General features: G+C 46.8%; 3 protein-coding genes and 1 pseudogene across 3 annotated transcripts; 2 read left to right on the top strand and 2 right to left on the bottom strand.

Annotated features, from left to right (window-relative positions):
* Nucleotides 1-19054, top strand: part of LOC149348329 (uncharacterized) — a 79883-nt pseudogene that overhangs the window by 24219 nt on the left and 36610 nt on the right.
* On the top strand, nt 5319-6616 carry LOC149348331 (uncharacterized). Its single transcript, XM_089588072.1, has 3 exons — nt 5319-5848; nt 5903-6110; nt 6216-6616. Exons 1-3 carry the CDS (start codon nt 5375-5377, stop codon nt 6608-6610), a joined length of 1077 nt encoding a protein of 358 aa, XP_089444198.1. The 5' UTR covers nt 5319-5374; the 3' UTR covers nt 6611-6616.
* LOC149348332 (uncharacterized) lies at nt 8139-12767 on the bottom strand. Its single transcript, XM_089586054.1, has 4 exons — nt 12481-12767; nt 12141-12388; nt 11321-11536; nt 8139-9312 (listed from the first exon to the last, which is right to left on the bottom strand). The coding sequence occupies exons 1-4, from the start codon at nt 12765-12767 to the stop codon at nt 9032-9034; spliced, it is 1032 nt and encodes a 343-aa protein (XP_089442180.1). The 3' UTR covers nt 8139-9031.
* LOC149348333 (beta-1,3-galactosyltransferase 9-like) lies at nt 13467-13988 on the bottom strand. Its single transcript, XM_089586056.1, has one exon. It carries the CDS (start codon nt 13986-13988, stop codon nt 13467-13469), a length of 522 nt encoding a protein of 173 aa, XP_089442182.1.

Consider the following 19054-nt stretch of genomic DNA (forward strand, 5'->3'; position numbering starts at 1 on the left):
TCATGAACTGTACCTTTTCACTTTGCGCCAATATTGGTGAATTTTGTAACTTAGTCTCGCCAAAGGTGGACGCATTCAGTGTAGTTCATGTAAACATACGCAGCTTACGAAAACATTGGAATGAATTTTTGGCTGTTGTTGACAACACTAAGAATACCATAGATGCATTCATACTTACAGAAATTAACATCCCTTCCACACTTCTCTCCTCTTTTTCGTTACCCAATTATTCTAGTTTCTCTTTCACACGCTCAAATCGGATAGGCGGCGGAATTCTTGTTTTCGTTCACAGCAAATGGAATGCTTACCCTTTAGAGTCAACATTTTGCTTTGCTGAGTGTGTTGCATTGCAGATATCACTTTTAAGTTCGGAGGTTACACTTCTAGGAGTTTACAGGCGTCCTTCCCAAAATGTGAAAGAATTTCTTTCTGAGCTCGACAATTTTTTGGGCTCCCTATTGCCAAATCATGCTATATGCCTCATTGGAGACTTCAATATTGACACCTTGTCACCAGCACGTTCATCTGTTTGCGAGTACCTCAACACTTTGGCAAAACATGGTATTGAACCAACGATAAAAGACTATACAAGAGAAGAGTACCTGGGAAAACATTTCGTAGCTTCTTGTATCGATCACATCAATATAAGAGCTCCGTTTGCCCAGAATTTCTCTTCTGTGATTAGATACAAACTTTCAGATCATTACTTTGTAGGTTCTCATATCCTTTTTCCTTCTTCAAATAAATCATGCCTTAATAAGGAGCAAATTTCATATACAGACACTGCCACATTCGATAAACTTATAGCCGACTTTAACTGGGCCTCTTTCCTCGAGGAAGCGAATTCTTTTAACGTATATGATAGATTTGTGCAGGTTGTCAGTTCCATAACAGCCTCATCACAAAAGGTCAAAGTGATCAAAAAACGTAACCCAAACCTTCCTTGGTTAACAAGGGACATTCTAAAGGCCATTGCAGAAAAAGACGCCCTTTGGACACGTTGCAAGCGTTCTCCCAACAACACATGCCTCAAAGATAATTTCAGGTTATTTAGAAACAAAGTTACTGCCATGATTCGAGCCTCGAAACGTAACTACTTCAATTCGGCTTTCCGTAACAACCAACACTCTTCGCGTAAAACTTGGTCAACTATCAATTGCCTTTTTGGACGAAACCCTAAACAATCCATTAGCGATGCATTTGCCAAATCCTTCAAAGACCTTCCCTCTGCTGCCTCTGAGTTTAATGCATTTTTCTCTCAGGTTTCCAGGAAGTTTCCATTATCCCACTATGAGGTTCCTCGGTCTTTATATTGCACAGCTTCTTCAGCTTTTCTCCCCTCTATTACACCCCAGGACCTTCACAGCATAATCTTTAGCTTCAATTCGAAGAAAGCCGCAGGTATTGACAATATCAGGATGAGTGACCTCCAACGGAACTTCACGAAACTGCAGTCGGTACTTCTTTTTATGTTGAATGGTTTTATCACTGAATGCTTCATTCCACACAATTTAAAAGTTGCCATAGTTAAACCGTTACATAAAAGTGGCTCTTTAAAAGCTATTGAAAATTACAGGCCTATTTCAATTCTACCTGCGATTGCACAGATTCTTGAAAAGCACCTATTCCGAGTTATGTACAGTTTTGTTTTCACGAATAATATCTTATCAGAGGCACAGTTTGGTTTTATTGAAGGTAAAGGAACTGTTCTGTTATTAGAAACCTTTACTGATATCATTTACTCATGCTTTGATAATAACAAATTCGCATGTGGTCTGTTTTTGGACGCTAGCAAAGCTTTTGATTGTGTCCGGCATGACCTACTGCTAGAAAAACTTGATGTCATGGGCTTTAGGGGTCCTTTTAAAGATTTGCTGAAAGAATATTTTTCTAATCGGGCTCAGGTTGTTGAAATAAGCGGGCATCGAAGTTCTGAATCATTTTTGTCGGCAGGTGTTCCACAGGGCTCTGTTTTATCGCCTTTGCTTTTCAATTTATTTGTAAATGATTTATCGAATGCTGTCGCAAAATGTTACATCTTTCAATACGCCGATGACACGTTATTGTTGTCAACAAATACTTCGTTGCCTCTGGCCATGGATGCTCTTAGAACAGATGTGGTGCATGTTATGAACTGGTTCTTAAATAATTCTATTGCAATTAATCAACAGAAAACTACTCATTTGTTTTTGTAATCCTCATAAAAAGCTTTCTTTTGTTGAACCATTGTTTTTACATTCTTCGCATTGTCTTAATTGTTCTTGCATTCCAATTAATTTTTCAAATAGTGTCAAGTACCTTGGTATACTTTTTGACAGTGATATGTCTCGGAATAGTCATCTCACCCTAGTATGCAACAAGCTTCGTGGTTTATCATGTGTACTATACAATGTTCGTTATTTATTACCTTTTCAGACTCGCAAGCTTATTGCACATGCTCTCATTTATGGGATTCTCAGATATGGAGTCACTGTTTATTATCATTGCTCAAAGACTTGGCGAATGAAATTAAATGCGATACTAAAGAACATCCTTCGATCCGTGGCATACAACACAAATGCTTCACCTGATTGCAATTTGTTTTCTCTTTTACAGCTGCCCTCTTTTGATGCCCTCTTCCATCATGTAGTCATTCGTGCTCACTTTTGGGAGAGTACATTTTTGGTGCCTTTCATTCCTGTTCGTCCTTTTCGACATCATCCCCGTTTTACGGTACCTCGCTGCTACACTCACTATGGCCACTTCACTCGTAATTATTACATACCAAAAATGTTTAATTCTCTGCCTGATTCAATCTTTTCAGTTTCTTCGTTGTCTCTATTAAAGAACTTCTTAAAAACATATATGTCGGTAACCTAAACTGTTTTTTTGTTCTTGTTTGCCTTAGGTATTGCGGTTTATCATTGTTTGCTTGCTTTGTAACACCTATTGTTTAATATATCTGTCTTTCATCGATTGCCGAGTACTGCCCTACAAGCCTTTATGGCTTGGGCAGACTTGTCTTAAAGATTGTATTCTGTTCTCTGAAAATAAAGGTGTTTATTATTATTATTATATAAGTACCACAACGCAAGAAGCACACGCGAGGCCTCTGGACTTCCGCTGCTTGGACTCATCCTCTAACAGAATTCAAGATTCTAGGGCCTTGGACAAAACCATCACAAGGGAAGTGATGAGAGCGGTCCTGAGGTTCTTAAAGGACTCGGGGTTGTGTTCCAATCTATAGACTTTAAGCTTTAAGTGTGTGCCCTCTGTCCCCTTGTCATATTGGTCGATGGACACTTGAAAAACTCATTTCATTGCCGGTCTTTTTCCTTTTTTTCCCCTTTTGTTCCCCTCCCCACATGTAGGGTAGTTACTGGCATCGCCTGGTTATCCTCCATGCCTTTCCGTCCTTGTTTCTCTCTTATGTCTGTGCCTGCAGATGAATATATATAGTCTTCTATACCTGAGGGACAGGTTTTTGTCACTTGATTTCACCTCCGCACTGCTCTCTGCGCATGCGCAACGTTGCTACAGCGACGGATACGCGGTTATAGGTGCGTCGCCTGCTTCGCATACGTCTCGGCCCCGGAGCCGTTCGCGGCGCTAGCATGCGTCGCTGCACGTTTAAGTCACCTTCTGGAGCATTCTACTTGAGCAGCGCTGGTGAGAACGCTAAGAAAGTGGAGTCATCTGCTTCCACGACGGCGTTAAATGAATACGCACGTGAGGGTTGCCGGATCGCATGACATACGACTTTGCAACATAACAGTGACGAACGTCTACTCAAATTCATATTCCCCGCTTCTCGCGCACGCATTTTGCTTTTCATTTGCATTTCTTTACGGAGGGCAAGCACTCCCTTCTAGCACGGCGCGATGCATAGCAGAAGCTTTGGAAAATAAATAATCGGTACTGTCTGTGGACTTGGCGCTTTTATAAGAGTAGTGCGAATGGCTCTGTCGCACACGTTTATCTGTAGCGGCCACGTTTTGACCCTGGCGAAAAGTAAAATGCACCCGTGTGTTAGCTGCTGATTCGCATTGGATTTCGATATGCCTTGGTTGTCGCTAAGCTGATCGGCTAAGCGACGCGCTAACATTCGGACTGGCGGTTCGAGGCTGACTGTGCTGCAAGCCACGCGCTCCGTGCTGGAATTTGATACCTTCAAAGACGTTTGCGATGCATGCCCTATCGACTGACTCGACGACGCAACTACTATACGTCATGAGAAATGCAGCCGCGGAAATTCGCATGCACAACTATTTTAACTATTAGTGCTCCTGTCTAGAACAGTGTAGCCATATGAGGCCGCATCGAAGCAGACGACGCGCCTCTCTCCGAACGATGCGCATGCGCAGAGAGCAGTGGGAGGGAGAGGGTGATCAAAATGCCGCCACCCCAACATGTAGATTCCCAGTACAACTGGTTTCAGTCCGTTTGAAACTGCGAAATAATAGTAGAAGAATCTCGCACAGTGTTTTGGTTTTACGCAACGCAATCAGTGCCACGTGTTCTGTCGGGCGGAAACGTAGCTACAAAAGGAACATGGAGGCGAATTGGTCTTTACCGCAGCCGTGGCCATCCGTTTGAGCGCTCGCCTCGGCTTCGGGAGGTCGGGGGTTCGATTCCCGCGCCCGCCGGTCTACCCAGCCGGTCAAACCAATGGGAACAGGCGGTCCCCCGGCCATAGCGCTCGGCCTTCCAGGGGTGCACCGCTTGGGAAAGGTGTAGCCTGTGCCTCAAAATCCCGTCGAACGTGTGGGCAAGGAACGACTGAAGTGGTGGAACCCCACAGTCGGAGCACAACTCAACTTGCAGACAGCCTCAGCTGCAGGAAGACTCCAGGACTCGAGTAATAATGCGATGTGTTCGCAGACAAACCTGGGAGAGGTTGTACAGATGTGCCGTAGCACGTACACTCCTGGAGGCCCCTTCCGAGGAGGAAGTAGACAGTTTTAGCAGAGCGTAATTGCGCCTCCGCTCCGCTCACGGTTCCCGCTCACCCTAACCGGAGCGTTGGCCATAAAATTTCTTTTTAGCTGAGCGGGAACGAGGCGAACTGCACAAAGAGCCTCTGGTGTTGAAATGTGAAACTAGGCAACAGGAAAAAATGAATAGCTTCATTTTCCGTCGCAGTATAAAGACATATTTTTGCACGTAAACATTTTATAAGATGTAGATAAGATGTAAGGTGAAATGCATATGTTGTTTTTGAGCAGTCGTTTTTTATTTCTGTTATCGAGCACAGTTGCGAGCCAACGCCAGGTCAGAAAGTAGTCGTGATGAGGCGAGCCTCTTGTTCGTTCCTCTGTCTTGTGCGTACTTGTGCGCGATACGTGCAGCGTTTGTCTTGTGCTGCTAGCTAGTGCATTGCTTACGAGCCGGCGTCATGACACAAATGAGGAGTGTGCTGCAAGACCCACTCTTGTTGAGTCAGCTCACCTGGCACGATATTGAAGACCTTTTGGTAATGGAATTGTTTTCTGTTACTCGGCGAGATCCGCTTTCGGCGTCCGGATATCTGAATATCGACGCTATGGAAAATGGACTTTTCCGATCGTACTTTCGCTTCGAAAAAGCTGACATTAGAAGATTGAAAAGTGCTCTGCTTGTCCCTGACGTCATCGCGACGCCGCAAAGAGTGATCGTCCCCGGAGATGAAGCCCTGTGCATCACTTTGCGTCGCCTGTCGTACCCGAACAGGCTCTGCGAATTAGAGCAACTTTTCGGCCGGCACTATTCAGTGATTTCGTCGGTGACCAGCACTGTGCTCTCGCACATAGAGGACAACTTCGTTCACCTCCTAAAAGACGTGAACAATCACAGCTGGCTTGATTTGCCTACAATTGAAGCGTTCTCCCAGGTAAGGAATTCATTCGAATTTCTTAAACCACCATTACAGACATTTACTTTGCAGGCTGTGCATTTCAAAGGGGCTCCCCTCCACAACTGTTGGGGGTTCATAGACGGAACCGCCCGAGCTATCAGCAGGCCATCAACTAGCCAAAAGCTTTTCTTCTCTGGGCACAAACGCATACACGCTGTGAAGTATCAGTCGATCATGTGTCCGAACGGCATCATATGCCAGCTCAGCGGGCCATTCTTCGGTAGCCGGCACGACGCTGGTGAGTTCCTTGTTCAGCTTTTTCTGGCGTGGCTTGAGCACAACTAACTTTTGTAGAGGAAGGAAACAGCGAGTTAACCCGTTTACTTATTTACATGTCTTTCAGGTATCCTGCGGAAAAGCAAGACATACGAAAAACTGGAAAAGCTTGTCCAAGGGCACAGCTACTGCTTGTATGGGGACCCGGCTTACCCATTGAGGCCACTGTTGTTAAAGCCCTATGGTGGAGGCAGAATAACAGCACGGCAGGAATCATTTAATAGGGAAATGAGCAAAGTAAGGCAAGCTGTTGAGTGGGGCTTTGGGAAGATCGCAGGGTTGTTTGCATTTCTTGATTTCAGGAAAAATCAGAAGCTCCAGCGGCAGAACTTGCCTCGCATGTACAGGGTCAGTGCACTTCTTGCAAATTGCCACACATGTGTCTATGGCTCTCAAGTATCCCAGTACTTTGGCCTCGAGCCACCAAGCTTAGAAGCATATCTCACTCAACAGCGCCATTAATGGCTGCATGGAGAGCACATAAGGTCATAGCACGAAGACCTCAAACATTCAGAACAATGCATGTAGAAAACCGTTTATTTTCAATCCAAGATTCTGGCCCCAACTCCGTCCCTTCCTCAGGAGTGACTGGAATTTTCAGCAGCAGCAGAAGCAGGGAGCTGGCCCGACGCGATGGACCGTTATATTCAAGTCGATGGAAAGATTCGTTGAGAATTACGCCAGAGTTCAAGAGACCCTCAAGAAGCTCTTGCAGACACCAGGTTCAGTGACCGAAAGCAGCAAGGCTATTTTTAGAGGTTACGATCAGCTTTTGCAGACGAACACTTCTAAATGGCGCTTATTCTACCACAACTCCGGGCATTTTAGAGATTCTACAAAAGCAATCGCAAAACATGTGCGAGTTGATGGTTCAGGTCGTGAAGTATGTTCAGCTTCTGTTTTGCATACCAGCGTCTGTTGCTTCCGGGGAACGCGCAAATAAAAACGTATTTGCGCAACCGAACGACTCAGGAGACTAAAGATCTGATTAAGAAACGCCAAAGCATGAGGGCGTCTAACTCCACAGACAGGATAGAACGAGCAGAGCTATCGAAGTTAATAAATAAGCACAAGGTAGCCCACATAAGAAAGCTTAACATGGAGAAAATCGAGCATGCTCTAAGGAACGGAGGTAGCCTAAAATCAGTGACGAGAAAACTGGGCATGGGTAGAATTAGCCGAAGAGTTCTACACAAATCTATACAGTAGCGAATCTAATCACCAAGTTACTGAGGAAGGCAGTCGAGCACAGCAATGGGACATCCCGCCAGTAACGAAGGAGGAAGTAAAGAAAGCCTTACGAGCAATGCAAAGAGGGAAAGCAGCTGGTGAGCATCAGGTAACAGCAGATTTGTTGAAGGACGGAGGCAAGATTGTGCTACAAAAACTAGCCACCCTGTATACGCAATGCCTTATGACCTCGAGAGTACCAGAAGCTTGGAAGAACGCTAACATTATCTTAATTATAAGAAAGGAGACGTCACGGACTTGAAGAATTACAGACCGATCAGCTTATTGTCCGTTGCCTACAAGGCATTTACTAAGGCAATCGCTAACAGAGTCGGGACAACCTTGCACTTCAGTCAACCAAATGATCAAGCAGGCTTTCGTAAAGGATACTCGATAATAGACCACATTCACACTATCAATCAGGTGATAGAGAAATGCGAAGAATATAACCAACCCCTATACATAGCCTTCATCGATTACGAGAAAGCATTTGACTCAGTGGAAACCTCAGCTGTCATGCAGGCATTGCGGAATCAGGGTGTGGAAGAGTGTTATGTGAAAATATTGGAAGATATGTATAACGATTGCACAGCTACTATAGTTCTCCATAAAGTCAGCAATAAAATTCCAATACGGAAAGGTGTCAGGCAGGGAGACACGATCTCGCCAATGCTGCTCACTGCCTGCTTACAGGAGGTATTCCGGGGGCTGGAATGGGAACAGTTGGGGATAGGAGTTAATGGAGAATACCTGAGTAATTTGCGATTCGCTGCTGACATTGCCTTGCTAAGCCACTCAGGACAAGAACTGCAAAGCATGATCAATCAGTTAGACAGGCAGAGCAGAACGGTGGGGCTAAGAATTAACATGCAGAAAACCTAAGTAATGTTCAACAGCCTAGCAAGGGAACAGCAGTTCGCAATTGGTAGCGAGGTGCTGGAAGTAGTAAGAGAATATGTCTACTTAGGGCAGGTAGTGACCGCAGATCCGGATCATGAGAGGGAAATAACTAGAATAAGAATGGGGTGGAGCGCATATGGCAGGTCCTCTCAGATCATGAATGGTAGCTTACCAATATCCCTGAAGAGAAAAGTATACAACAGCTGCATCCTACCGGTACTCGCCTATGGGGCAGAAACGTGGAGGCTAACAAAGAGGGTTCAGCTTAAGTTAAGAACAACGCAGCGAGCTATGGAAAGGAAAATGATAGGTGTAACGTTAAGAGATCGGAAGAGGGCGGAGTGGGTGAGGGAACAAACGCGGGTTAATGACATCCTAGTTGAAATCAAGAGGAAGAAGTGGGCTTGGGCAGGGCATGTAATGCGAAGGCAAGATAACCGCTGGTCCTTAAGGGTAACGGAGTGGATTCCAAGAGAAAGCAAACGTAGCAGGGGACGGCAGAAAGTTAGGTGGGCGGGTGAGATTAAGAAGTTTGCGGGGATACAGTGGCGGCAACTAGCAAAGGACAGGGTTAATTGGAGAGACATGGGAGAGGCCTTTGCCCTGCAGTAGGTGTAGTCAGGCTGATGATGATGATGAAGGTAAAATGCATTCTTTACCCTTCTGGATACCAAAGCCCCAGATTTTAGGTACGCATGACAACACAGCCATTATTTCTGGCAGCACAATACATTATGCACCAACTACAATATTTCATCCTTCGTTGTCCCTGCCTGTTCTACTCCGCTCTTGCAATAAACTCTCAATGCGCTGCATCCGCTCCAACAGCTGATCATGCTGATCTTTGTAAGAATTAATTTGTAGTAGATGCTTCTCCTCCTCGATGCGTACTTTTCTTTCTTCGAGTGCTAGTTTTTTTTCGTCTAGTCGCAGCTGGCGATTTGCTAGGGCAAGGTTTTCTTTTTTTAGAAGAAATTCGTATTCTTCCCTTCGGGCCAGGAGCTCTAGGCCCATGCTCTGCAGTCCTTGTATCCCTATGAGAAAAACAAAGAAACATTTTTAGTGTCCCTTGGAGTGAAAATGGTACTAAACTATTGCACCAGTCAGTTATGTTTTAAATATACTCATGGAGCAGATGTTGCATTCAGAGCACACTACATTTGTTACGCTTCAAACTGCTGCATACGAACAGGGTAAAAATGGCTTGATTCTGTGTAAAGAAGTAAGCATGCAGCATTTGTCAATCCGGCCGACAGAGTTCACCCTAGAGCAGTATACATTTTCAGTGGTGCCTTTTGAGCAGTGAAGAAACATTTCAGAAGAACTAGAGCGTTAGGAGCAAGGGTGAGAAGCGTGCTAACCCTGCCTGGCAATAGCAGGAGCCTTGCACAGCTCAAAAGCTACCCCCTTTGATCTGGACACAGCTGACATAGGCTGTCCCCTGCATTCCCAAAGGTTTTTATTTCCGTTTGGAAGCAAGCACACATGAAACAAAGTGAAAATATATGTGGAGCTGAGTGATGGCATGTGATAACTATTGCAATGTTGTGCAAATGGCTTGTGGACCAGGTTGTCAGGTCCAGTTGTGTGAAATTGTTTGCTAGAGTAAGGTCAGAGATACGAAGCCTCATGTTGCAAGTTGTGAAGCTGTATTTGTATCGTGAAGTTGGTGCTGTTAACTGGAGTGCATCTGTGTACCATTACATGTTCAACAGTGTACAGAACTTGTTTCATGTTATTGTAACCTTGTGTATGCCATGTTCCCAGTGGGTGCAAAGGGTCCAAGGTGCAAATGACAGCTTTTTTTTAATCTCCTCTTGTACAGTGTATGCTGCGAGATAAAAATAAACCAATTTCAAGTTTGGCATTCGCCTGTCAAGGTGTGGATGTCGTACCTGAAAAAAGACCCTGTATTCCAATTACAAACCTGCTGGTCATGTAAAAGGTGTAGAGAGTTTTACATAATGGATAACACTGCTATGATGTCAGTTGAGCATTTTCTGCAAAAGCTTCCAATTTAAAAAGAAAATTGGTGCACACATGATCCATCAACTCCTTCTCCCTCACTTAAATATACCTTTAGAAAGTGCCCTAGAGTCCAAAGTTACAATTCCCCATAAGAGTGCACTTGCCACTCTCAAAACACACAAGCCACCCCGTCGTGGCAGCATAGAGACCCAAGCACTCCACTAAACGATAGTGCAAACACTGCAGTGCTTCAAAGTAAATTTTACAGAAGCATGAGTAAATTATGGATACGCAGTTAAAAATGCACCAACCAGAGAAAAGGTATGATGAACAAAGCAGTGACCTTTACTAACTGCATGCTTTTATCTACACCTCAAAATACCTACGCATTCAATAACTACATACGAGTTCATGTTGCTTTGCCGTTGTCATAATTTTCCTCTTTGTTTTATTGTGTTTGTGTAATTCACATTTCAGCAGGGAACGGTGCTATGTTCACAGGTGGGCAGCTACCTCATGAGTGCACGCATACCACTTTAATTGCACATGTGAGGAACATGAGAGAGAGAGCCCTTTTGAGTGTCATCCCTCGTCAGTACAAGTGGACGTTATATTTGGTGGTTGACGAGAAGCTGCATGCATCCTATTAGAGACTCGAGTGGAGGGCTCTAGGTTATTTAGGCCACTCAGGGTACTTTAACATCCACCGTCACATTTATTTTTACCTCCAAAATGCACTGGTCATGACCAGAACTCAGTCTGACATCCTTGAATGAATGACAAATATTCCTGACTTGAGCTAACTATCGCCATGTTTCTGTCAACATAGCCCTCTGTGCCCTGTTACTCAGACTCTGCCTACTTAAAACAAATTTAACACCAACTTGCCCAAGCCTAAAAAATTTTCAGCATGCACGCAGGCACAACGTCCGCAATCTGCCTGCAAGCCCGTCTGCTGTGATGCACAACAAAGTAACTGAATGCAATAATGTGCTCAAGCTCTACTCAGTGTTCCATGCAAAAGCACCACCCAATAAATGCTTTAGGTTGCGTGCAGTACTGTGTTAGTTTCACCTTTGGGCATATTTTGAGCTCGCTGCCTCTTTCGCCTTTGCCGAGGCTGTGCTTCTGGCTGGTGCGCCATTGCAGCAGCATCATCACTCGCCGAGTCATGGATGACTTGTTCTGTGCGGACAGAGGAGCGTGGGCTCTGTGGGGACAGCGGGGCCTCCTCCTCCTCAGGGTGGCATAGCGACATCAGTATCCGGGAGGCTGCTGACCCGCCACAGTCTGCAAAGGAAGCAGCAGTAGAGAAGTGCCACTGCTATGATTAACTTTTTCCCACACCACTTCTGAATACAAGTAAATGATGCCAATCCTCCTAGTGTGCATTTTGTTGCTGGCATGACCACATCAGTGTGGAAAAAGAAAAACAACAGTGGACTGACACAATACAAAACATCAGTTTTCTTTAACATCAGTTTTCTTTTCTACTGCATCTTGCTGTGCTCTGTGGGGCTGACAGGCCGTGTTAACTGCACTACTTGGACATCAATGTATGGTGTGGAAGAATGACATATTACTGCAAATGGCAGAAAATAGAGCAAGATTAGCAGTGTTTACAAACCCACAGACTTATCGTGCGGCGCTATTGTATAACGGAGAGCCATGGAAGTCTATGCATTTACACACCCCGCGGTAAACACTGGGCGGCTTGTTTGTGAATATTTTTTTCTCTCAGTACCCGCGGCAGAAGTATTTTTATACCTAGTTTTAGAAACGTCAACCCCGTGCTATTCGACACAGGGCAATTGCTGAGTTCAACATACACTCTGCCTTCGCGACTTGAAGGGATCTGTACTGGATTATTAGAAAGCATGATTAGAAAACTTGCCGCTCATGTCTCCATCGTCGGCCTGGTCTCCGCCCGTGTCCATCGGCAGCACAGCAACGTCCCTCATGTTCTGCGCGGCACGCACTTGAGCAGCAGCCGAAAACGGCGCCGCCAGCGTCCTTTTGCACGGTGCCGTCGCGTTCCCTTTCCTCGGCACTGTCCTCGGCGTATACCCGAATTCGTGAGCCATATCAGATACTTCTTGCAGAAGCTGATCCAGCTCGCTATATTGTTCCTCTGTTCCGGATCTGAGGAGAGCGCAGGTTCGATTGTGTGATAAGGCATGCAACGTATATGTCACAGACACAGCGCAAAACAAAATAGGTACATAAGCACTTACTTGCGTAGGTTCGCTTTGTCCTGCTGGCGAAAATACCCGAGCAACAGGTCCAGCCTGTCGCGCACCGCGCGGAGGGTGAGATCGCGCCCCGCTGCATCGGCCACGTTTCGGCGCACTTCGTCCCAAACGCGGGGGTTGTTAAAAGGATTTGCTGCGGCTACCTCGCGCAAAAGGCATAGGTCCTCGTCTATGCGAAACCTTTTTCTAGGTTTGCGGTTGCATGCGCCAATGCTTTTCGCGGAGGCCGAGGCACATTCGCTGTCAGCTGCAGAACAGGCGGCTGCCATGTTGAACGCTGCCGACTCCGCGCGCGCGAGACCAGAATGCCTTGCGTGAGCCTCGCTCGTCGCGCCGTTCCGCGCTCCGCTGGGACTGCGCGCGAGCGGAACGGAAGTGCCGGTCCGCTCACGCGCTCCCGTCTGACGGTTCGGCGCATGCGCAGTAGCGCTCCCGCTAGCCGGCTTACCGGAGCGGAGGCGCAAATACGCTCTGCTAAAACTGTCTAGTATTAAGCATTGAGCATTACGTAGCGGTATTCGCTCACTACCGCGTGCAGCTCCCGCGGCTCATAGGCGGGTGTGCATGACGGGTGGCACACCAAAAGGCACCTTTTTTTTTTCTTTTTGCGGCGCTCAAGTAGATCAGACTATGCCGAACTGTACCGCAGAAAAGAAAAAAAAATAAAAACCTCCGTAACTTCCAAGTGTATCAACGATACACGAAGGTATGAGCGTGCAGCTTAGACCCCTTTTTTGCAATGTCTTCCCACATTAAAGTGTGTGGCGTTTTATTCAAGGCAAATGGCTTCGTTGGTTTCTCTGGAAAGTAGAAGACTGACAGATAACTGCACACACACGACGTTCGCCGTTCTCCCTGACGCTGTTTTAAAGCCATGCAAAATAACTACATCACCCTCATCTAGTCTACCCTTGTGGAGAAAAAAAAACGAGTACGGTGTTGTGAATTGTTTTCCAGTCAGCTGCCGTTCAAAAGTGGACCCTGTGTGTGATTATGTGACATGTGAGAGTCGATGCGGTAGGTTTCCTCGGATGAGAAGTCTTGCTCTCAGCTGGGTACTGCTTGATGGCCACCGAGCCCCGCAGAAGCGACTTGAGGTGCTTGGCGTGGATGATGTACGCGTCCCCCTCGCAGTGCGTGGGCCAGAAATCGTCCCGGAACTGGCTCTCCGGCAAGAACAGCGAGCTGTTCATGTCCCGGTTCACCTGCACCAGCTGCACCGGCACGCAGTGGAAGTACCTGTCGTTGGTCTCGTTCAGCGCCCCGATGTACTCGTGCGCGGCCAGCAGGTCCACCAGCGTGGTGTCGTTGGTGTGGATGAAGTAGCGCAGGTTCGGCCTGCACTGCTCGTGCACCCAGCGTATGGCGTCGACGAAGATCTTCACGCTGTTCTGGACGGTGGCCTCGTACGGGGCGATGATCACGTCGCCCTTGAGGACCTCGCGCCGAAGAGCGCGGGACCTGCGCGGTGGGGGTCCCTGAGGGGGCATCGCGGTGCTTGCACGACATCGAACCTTGTACGCCCTCTGGGGCACACACACATTTGTCCCCAAGACTGCTCAGTGCGGCTGGAGGTATAGACTACTACTGCCTGCATAGAAGCGTTGGCAATGACCCTGGAAGACTAAAGAGTTTACTCAATGGATCATATCGCGGGAAGTCTAGCAAAGTGGGCAATAACTTCTGACGTTAAGCACGACGAGGCGACGGCATCGCCCAAACAAGCAGATTACAAGTAGGTCTGAGGGAGGAGGGCGCAAAGGCGGGAGTGCGGCATAGATCGAGCTGCCGAGACTACATGGTCGTTCTTGCTAGCTGTGCTCACTTGTACTTGTGCGGTAAAAATAATTGTACTGCTAAGAATAATTGGATGGAGCTGTCCCCAATGCTCCTTTGATATTCACCGCGCTTTACCGTCTACTTCTTCCTAGTCCCGTGGTCTGCGCAGTGTTTTGTATTCATGAACTTTATAAAACCGAAGTTTTGTTGTCGTACGGGCACCTTCCAAAAGCGTAGAGTTTTGTGCCCTACTGTTTCTGTAATGACAGTCTTTACTACGGCATGGGCGTGTAGCCATAAGGTGCTTTGTTGTCCACGGAAAGGGGGCGGGGTGATATGGTTTCGTTGGAATTTAATTTCACTCGGTTTTCTTTTTGCAGAGCGTTATTACCCAAATGCCCATTATGTGACTGGAATCAGTCATTGAGACGGGCGGATGGTAAGAATGTAGTAAAATCGAACGGAAATAATTGTGTGATAGCGGCTTCACATTCATTACATACCTCCCGTCCACTGTTTACAAAACAATCGGCGGAAAGTGGGACATAATTGTTTTCACTTTTCATCTCTACACACGATTAGAAATCTGCATTATTTTTCAAAGCAGCACGTGGGTAATAGAATTTATGAGCACGAAGAAACGCAACACGCTATATCAGTTAAAACAGATGAAGTTAAAAGTGCGTTTCTAGTTCTGTCATTCAGTGGTTCGTTGGACAAGAGCCTTCATCGGCGGTGTCATTGACCTCCTTTCTCCTTATGACCCTTTTTGTCTCATCAGCAGTGCTTCCTATGCCAGTACCGAGCACTGTCCTTTCCCTCTCTGACCCCCTCTGTCCCAACTGCTCTGCTTCCTGTGCCAATCACGGGTACTGTCTTTCCACTCTCTGACCCCCTCTGTCCCAACTGCTCTACTTGCTGCACCAATCACGAGTAATGTACTTTCTCCTCCTGACCCTTTCTGCTTCATCTACAGTGCTTCCTATGCCATTAGCGAGCACTGTCTTTTCTCCTGTCCCGTCGCCCTTCTTTCACCTTCATCCTGGAGTAACTGGTGCTCTCTGAACAGCTGAAAAATCAACTTGCCCTTGTAAACCAGACATAAGATATACCGAGCAACTTGATCTGCGCTCTTTAACAAACTGACACACTCTGCCTGTCTCGTTCTTACCCCTTCTAGCCAGCAGAACAGTCCTACCTGACGAGGTCTATGGAGTGTCCCATGTAGATGACGAGCTGCCAGGGCAGCACGGCGCGCACGCTCGGGTGGAACATTGTCTTGCGGATGGCCTCTCGGAGGCCGTGCTTGCTAGGCGACGACCGCACGGCCACCAACACCTCGGTGGCGCCGAGCCGGTCGCCGGCGTACCCCTTATTACACAGCGGCGTGGGGAAGTGCTGCCTGAGCAGGGTGGCCGTGAAGCGGTGAAGCAGCAGACCCAGCACCACCATGGACGCGAAGCTCACCAGCACCAGGGTGGTGGGGGAGCGGCCTTGCCGTGACACCAGCACCATCAGACTGTGGAGAGAGGGCGCCCGTGGGCATGGGTACCAGTACCTTCAGGTTTACAGACACTGATGCAGGATTGACATTGAAATCTGCCGCCTTGCCAAAATTACGGGTGGAGGAACTGTCGAGAGAAAGCTGTCGGTGGACAGCTTGACGGGTCTACAATGTAGCGCTTCGAAAAAGAGGCAACATAACGCATTCATGTATGTTTATGTATCACTATACGTATACATCAATCAGGCATACCTGGCAGCATCATTAAATCAAATGGCCGCCGTGGTGGCTCAGTGGTTAGGGCGCTCGGCTGCTGACCCGAAAGACGCGGGTTCGATCCCGGCCGCGTCGGTCGAATTTCGATGAAGGCGCAATTCTAAAGGCCCGTGTACTGTGCGATGTCAGTGCACGTTAAAGAACCCCAGGTGGTCGAAATTTCCGGAGCCCTTCACTACGGCGTCCCTCTTTACCTCAGTCGCTTTGGGACGTTAAAACCTCCATAAATCATAAACAATCATTGAATGAAATGTAGATACAATGCACATACACTGCCAAGATTTTCCATAGCAACCGCGTACATAAGCCGGAGTCTATATAGGATGACTTGAAGAGACTGGAGTGGACCGAAGTATAATAATTTACAAGTAGTGGTTGAGTGTATGGAGGCGCTGTTTCCTATAGTTGATCGTGGCGTCGATGTTAGTGCAGAGGCTTAGAAAGTTAAGGGACCGATATAAAATAGCCTGCATCAGAGAACGAACTCGCGCCATTATTAACACAATGTTATCCCACTGGAGGTCAAGCGTTGATGTTAGTGCCGAAACTTGGAAAGTTAAGGGACTGAAATAGAATAGCATGGATCAGAGAACGAACTCGCGTCACTATTAATGTTGTCCCACTGGAGATCAAGAGGAGGAAACGGGCAAAGGCGATGCTTGTCATACGGAGAGCTTAGAGCTGACGATCTGAAAGCATAACAGAGCGGATTCTAAGGAAAGCGACACCCAGTGGAGGCTACAGAAAGCCATTTGGGAATTAGAGTTCATAAAGTCTGCAGAAACGGAGTAATAATCGAAGGGTGCACAACGCCAGAGAAACGGGGCGCACACGAGAGCTACGGACACGTGACAAGCACTGTCCTGTGTCTTGTCCAAGTGGTTGTCCCAGCTGTGCTCCTCGTTATGGTGCATCATGCAACCATCGTTATGTCTCGCCATATCTAGCTCAAGCTTCTAGCTTAGTGGGATTAGTTTGGTTTGGTTTACGGGGGTTTAACATCCCAAAGCGACTCAGGTAATGAGGGATGCCGTAGTGAAGGGCTCCGGAAATTTCGACCATGTGGGATTCCTTAACGTGCACTGACAGTATACAGTAAAAGGCCTAGTGGGATTGGGTTGCCACGACCAGCGTAGGAGGAGTCTTATTGGGGGCTCACTAGAAGAGGTCATTGTCCAGCACTGGATGTAACCGGTGGGATGATTTTGATCCCGGCCGCGGCGGCTAGAATTTCTTTGGAGGAGAAATTCTAGAGGCCCGTGTACTGTTCGATGTCAGTGCACTTTAAAGAACCCCAGGTGGTCGAAATTTCCGGAGCCCTCCACTACGGCGTCTCTCATAGCCTTAGTCGCTTTGGGACGTTAAACCCCATAAACCAAACCAAACGATTTTGATGATGATGATAAAGCAAGTTCACGGCTGGACAATTACCACTTCCTAACCTCACCACCCAACGCGAGCCTCTGTCGCCCTCAAGAACGTTTCCATCCCGTCGGTGTCCACTCTTTTAGTCTATAAAAGGACTAACAGTTATCTGTCCTGCACATCACATGCCCTGCCGTGGTCCGTTTTCTTTTAAACTGAGCTAGGATATTGTATACAGTCGCCTTTGTTGTGCAATTAACGGAGCTTGCTAACTGCAATCTAGCTGCCTTTTAGCGTTATCAGTGCTTTCTTCCTGTGTACGGGTCGCTTCAGTGTGCATATTCTAATTTTTAAGTTGACCGCTAGCTTATAAATAAAACAGTTCGTAAATTGTCTTTATTTCCATAAATATACAATTTATTTGATATTTAAAGAAAAAATTGAAGGCCAGATTACACTCTTGTGTAAAACTGATGACACAGCGATGCTGTTTGAGTTTGGTTCGACTAAGTTTTCGCCTCCTGTCGGAGCGGACAAGTAATGCAATAGTTGTCGTACGCTCCGACAAGGGCGGACGACAACTGTCCTGTTAAAAACTGCTCATATCAACTATTCGAGCTTTAAACCTTGTCTGAGCAGCAGGCACAGCGCTATTAGATAAAAAAAAAACGTCTAGTTGGCTCAAACTTAGGCCACAAGACAGAAATGCAATAGAAGAAAACAAGGCAGCAAAGCTAGGAAATACAGTTTACACACGGGCAACGGAAAGCAGTAATAGAAAAATACGAAATAAACCCTCATGAAGAAAGAGGCGTGGTTATACAATTTACAGAGGCTAATATACAACGGAAAAATAATAGTGGCAGCCTGCCTCGAAAGCAGCCACAATAATACAAAGGAAAACAGATGAAGCCGCAACTTTGTCATGCTGAAATATCGCAGAAATCTTTATACATTCGCGAAACGGGACAAGAAGACATATCGATGTCATTACGCATGATGTTGTTTTGTAGGCATGATGGTCACAAATTTGAAAAGCGTAGTTAGTGCGAGTATGTGGCACATGCCAGTGTTCAAGCGATCGTGTATTGTATTCAGCTGCCGCGATGAAGTACCGCGTTTCTGCCACAACGTTGTTAGTGCCATTAGCAGAGCTAACCATCTGCATTACTGCTATTGGCACTGACAACGTTGTGGCAGAAACGCGGCACTTCATGAAGCCATACGCGTTCATTGCGTTCATTGGCGTTGGCGTTGTCAATGTTTACGCTCCGATGATTTGAAGGAAAGGAAGCGCGCATAACCGTCTCCCTGGGTCAGTGGATGCCTGAATCGCGCTTTGAGGCACGCGGGGTGGTGAGAGGGTGGTGTGGGCTGCTTGCGTTAGCGCTGACACCGTTGTGGCAGACACGCGGCATTGCAGGTATAGGCCGGAGCTTTCACTGGATGAGCAAACTCTCGCTATCAACCATTAACTGCCACTTGCAGGGTGGCAGTGTGGGTGCGCTGCCTATCCAGTGTCCGGAACGCACTCAACGTTACAAACGCCAAGCCGTGTATAGTTGCCCGATACGACATAGCTTTCGCTCTCGAACCTGGTTCAGTAGTAATTAAACCAGAGCTAATTTTTTT

The sequence above is a fragment of the Amblyomma mixtum genome, chromosome 4 (genome assembly GCF_055824585.1).
Source record: "Amblyomma mixtum isolate Tamu chromosome 4, ASM5582458v1, whole genome shotgun sequence".
NCBI classification, from domain to species: Eukaryota; Metazoa; Arthropoda; class Arachnida; order Ixodida; family Ixodidae; genus Amblyomma; species Amblyomma mixtum.

Coding starts and splice junctions, on each gene's coding strand:
- LOC149348332 (XM_089586054.1), bottom strand. CDS start 12,767: ATGGCAGCCGCCTGTTCTGCAGCTGACAGCGAATGTGCCTCGGCCTCC. Junction 11,537..12,140: donor CGACGATGGAGACATGAGCG/GCAAGTTTTCTA, acceptor CTTCCTTTGCAG/ACTGTGGCGGGTCAGCAGCC. Junction 9,313..11,320: donor AGCTCAAAATATGCCCAAAG/GTGAAACTAACA, acceptor TTTTTCTCATAG/GGATACAAGGACTGCAGAGC.
- LOC149348331 (XM_089588072.1), top strand. CDS start 5,375: ATGACACAAATGAGGAGTGTGCTGCAAGACCCACTCTTGTTGAGTCAG. Junction 5,849..5,902: donor CAATTGAAGCGTTCTCCCAG/GTAAGGAATTCA, acceptor TTTACTTTGCAG/GCTGTGCATTTCAAAGGGGC. Junction 6,111..6,215: donor CGGTAGCCGGCACGACGCTG/GTGAGTTCCTTG, acceptor CATGTCTTTCAG/GTATCCTGCGGAAAAGCAAG.
- LOC149348333 (XM_089586056.1), bottom strand. CDS start 13,988: ATGCCCCCTCAGGGACCCCCACCGCGCAGGTCCCGCGCTCTTCGGCGC.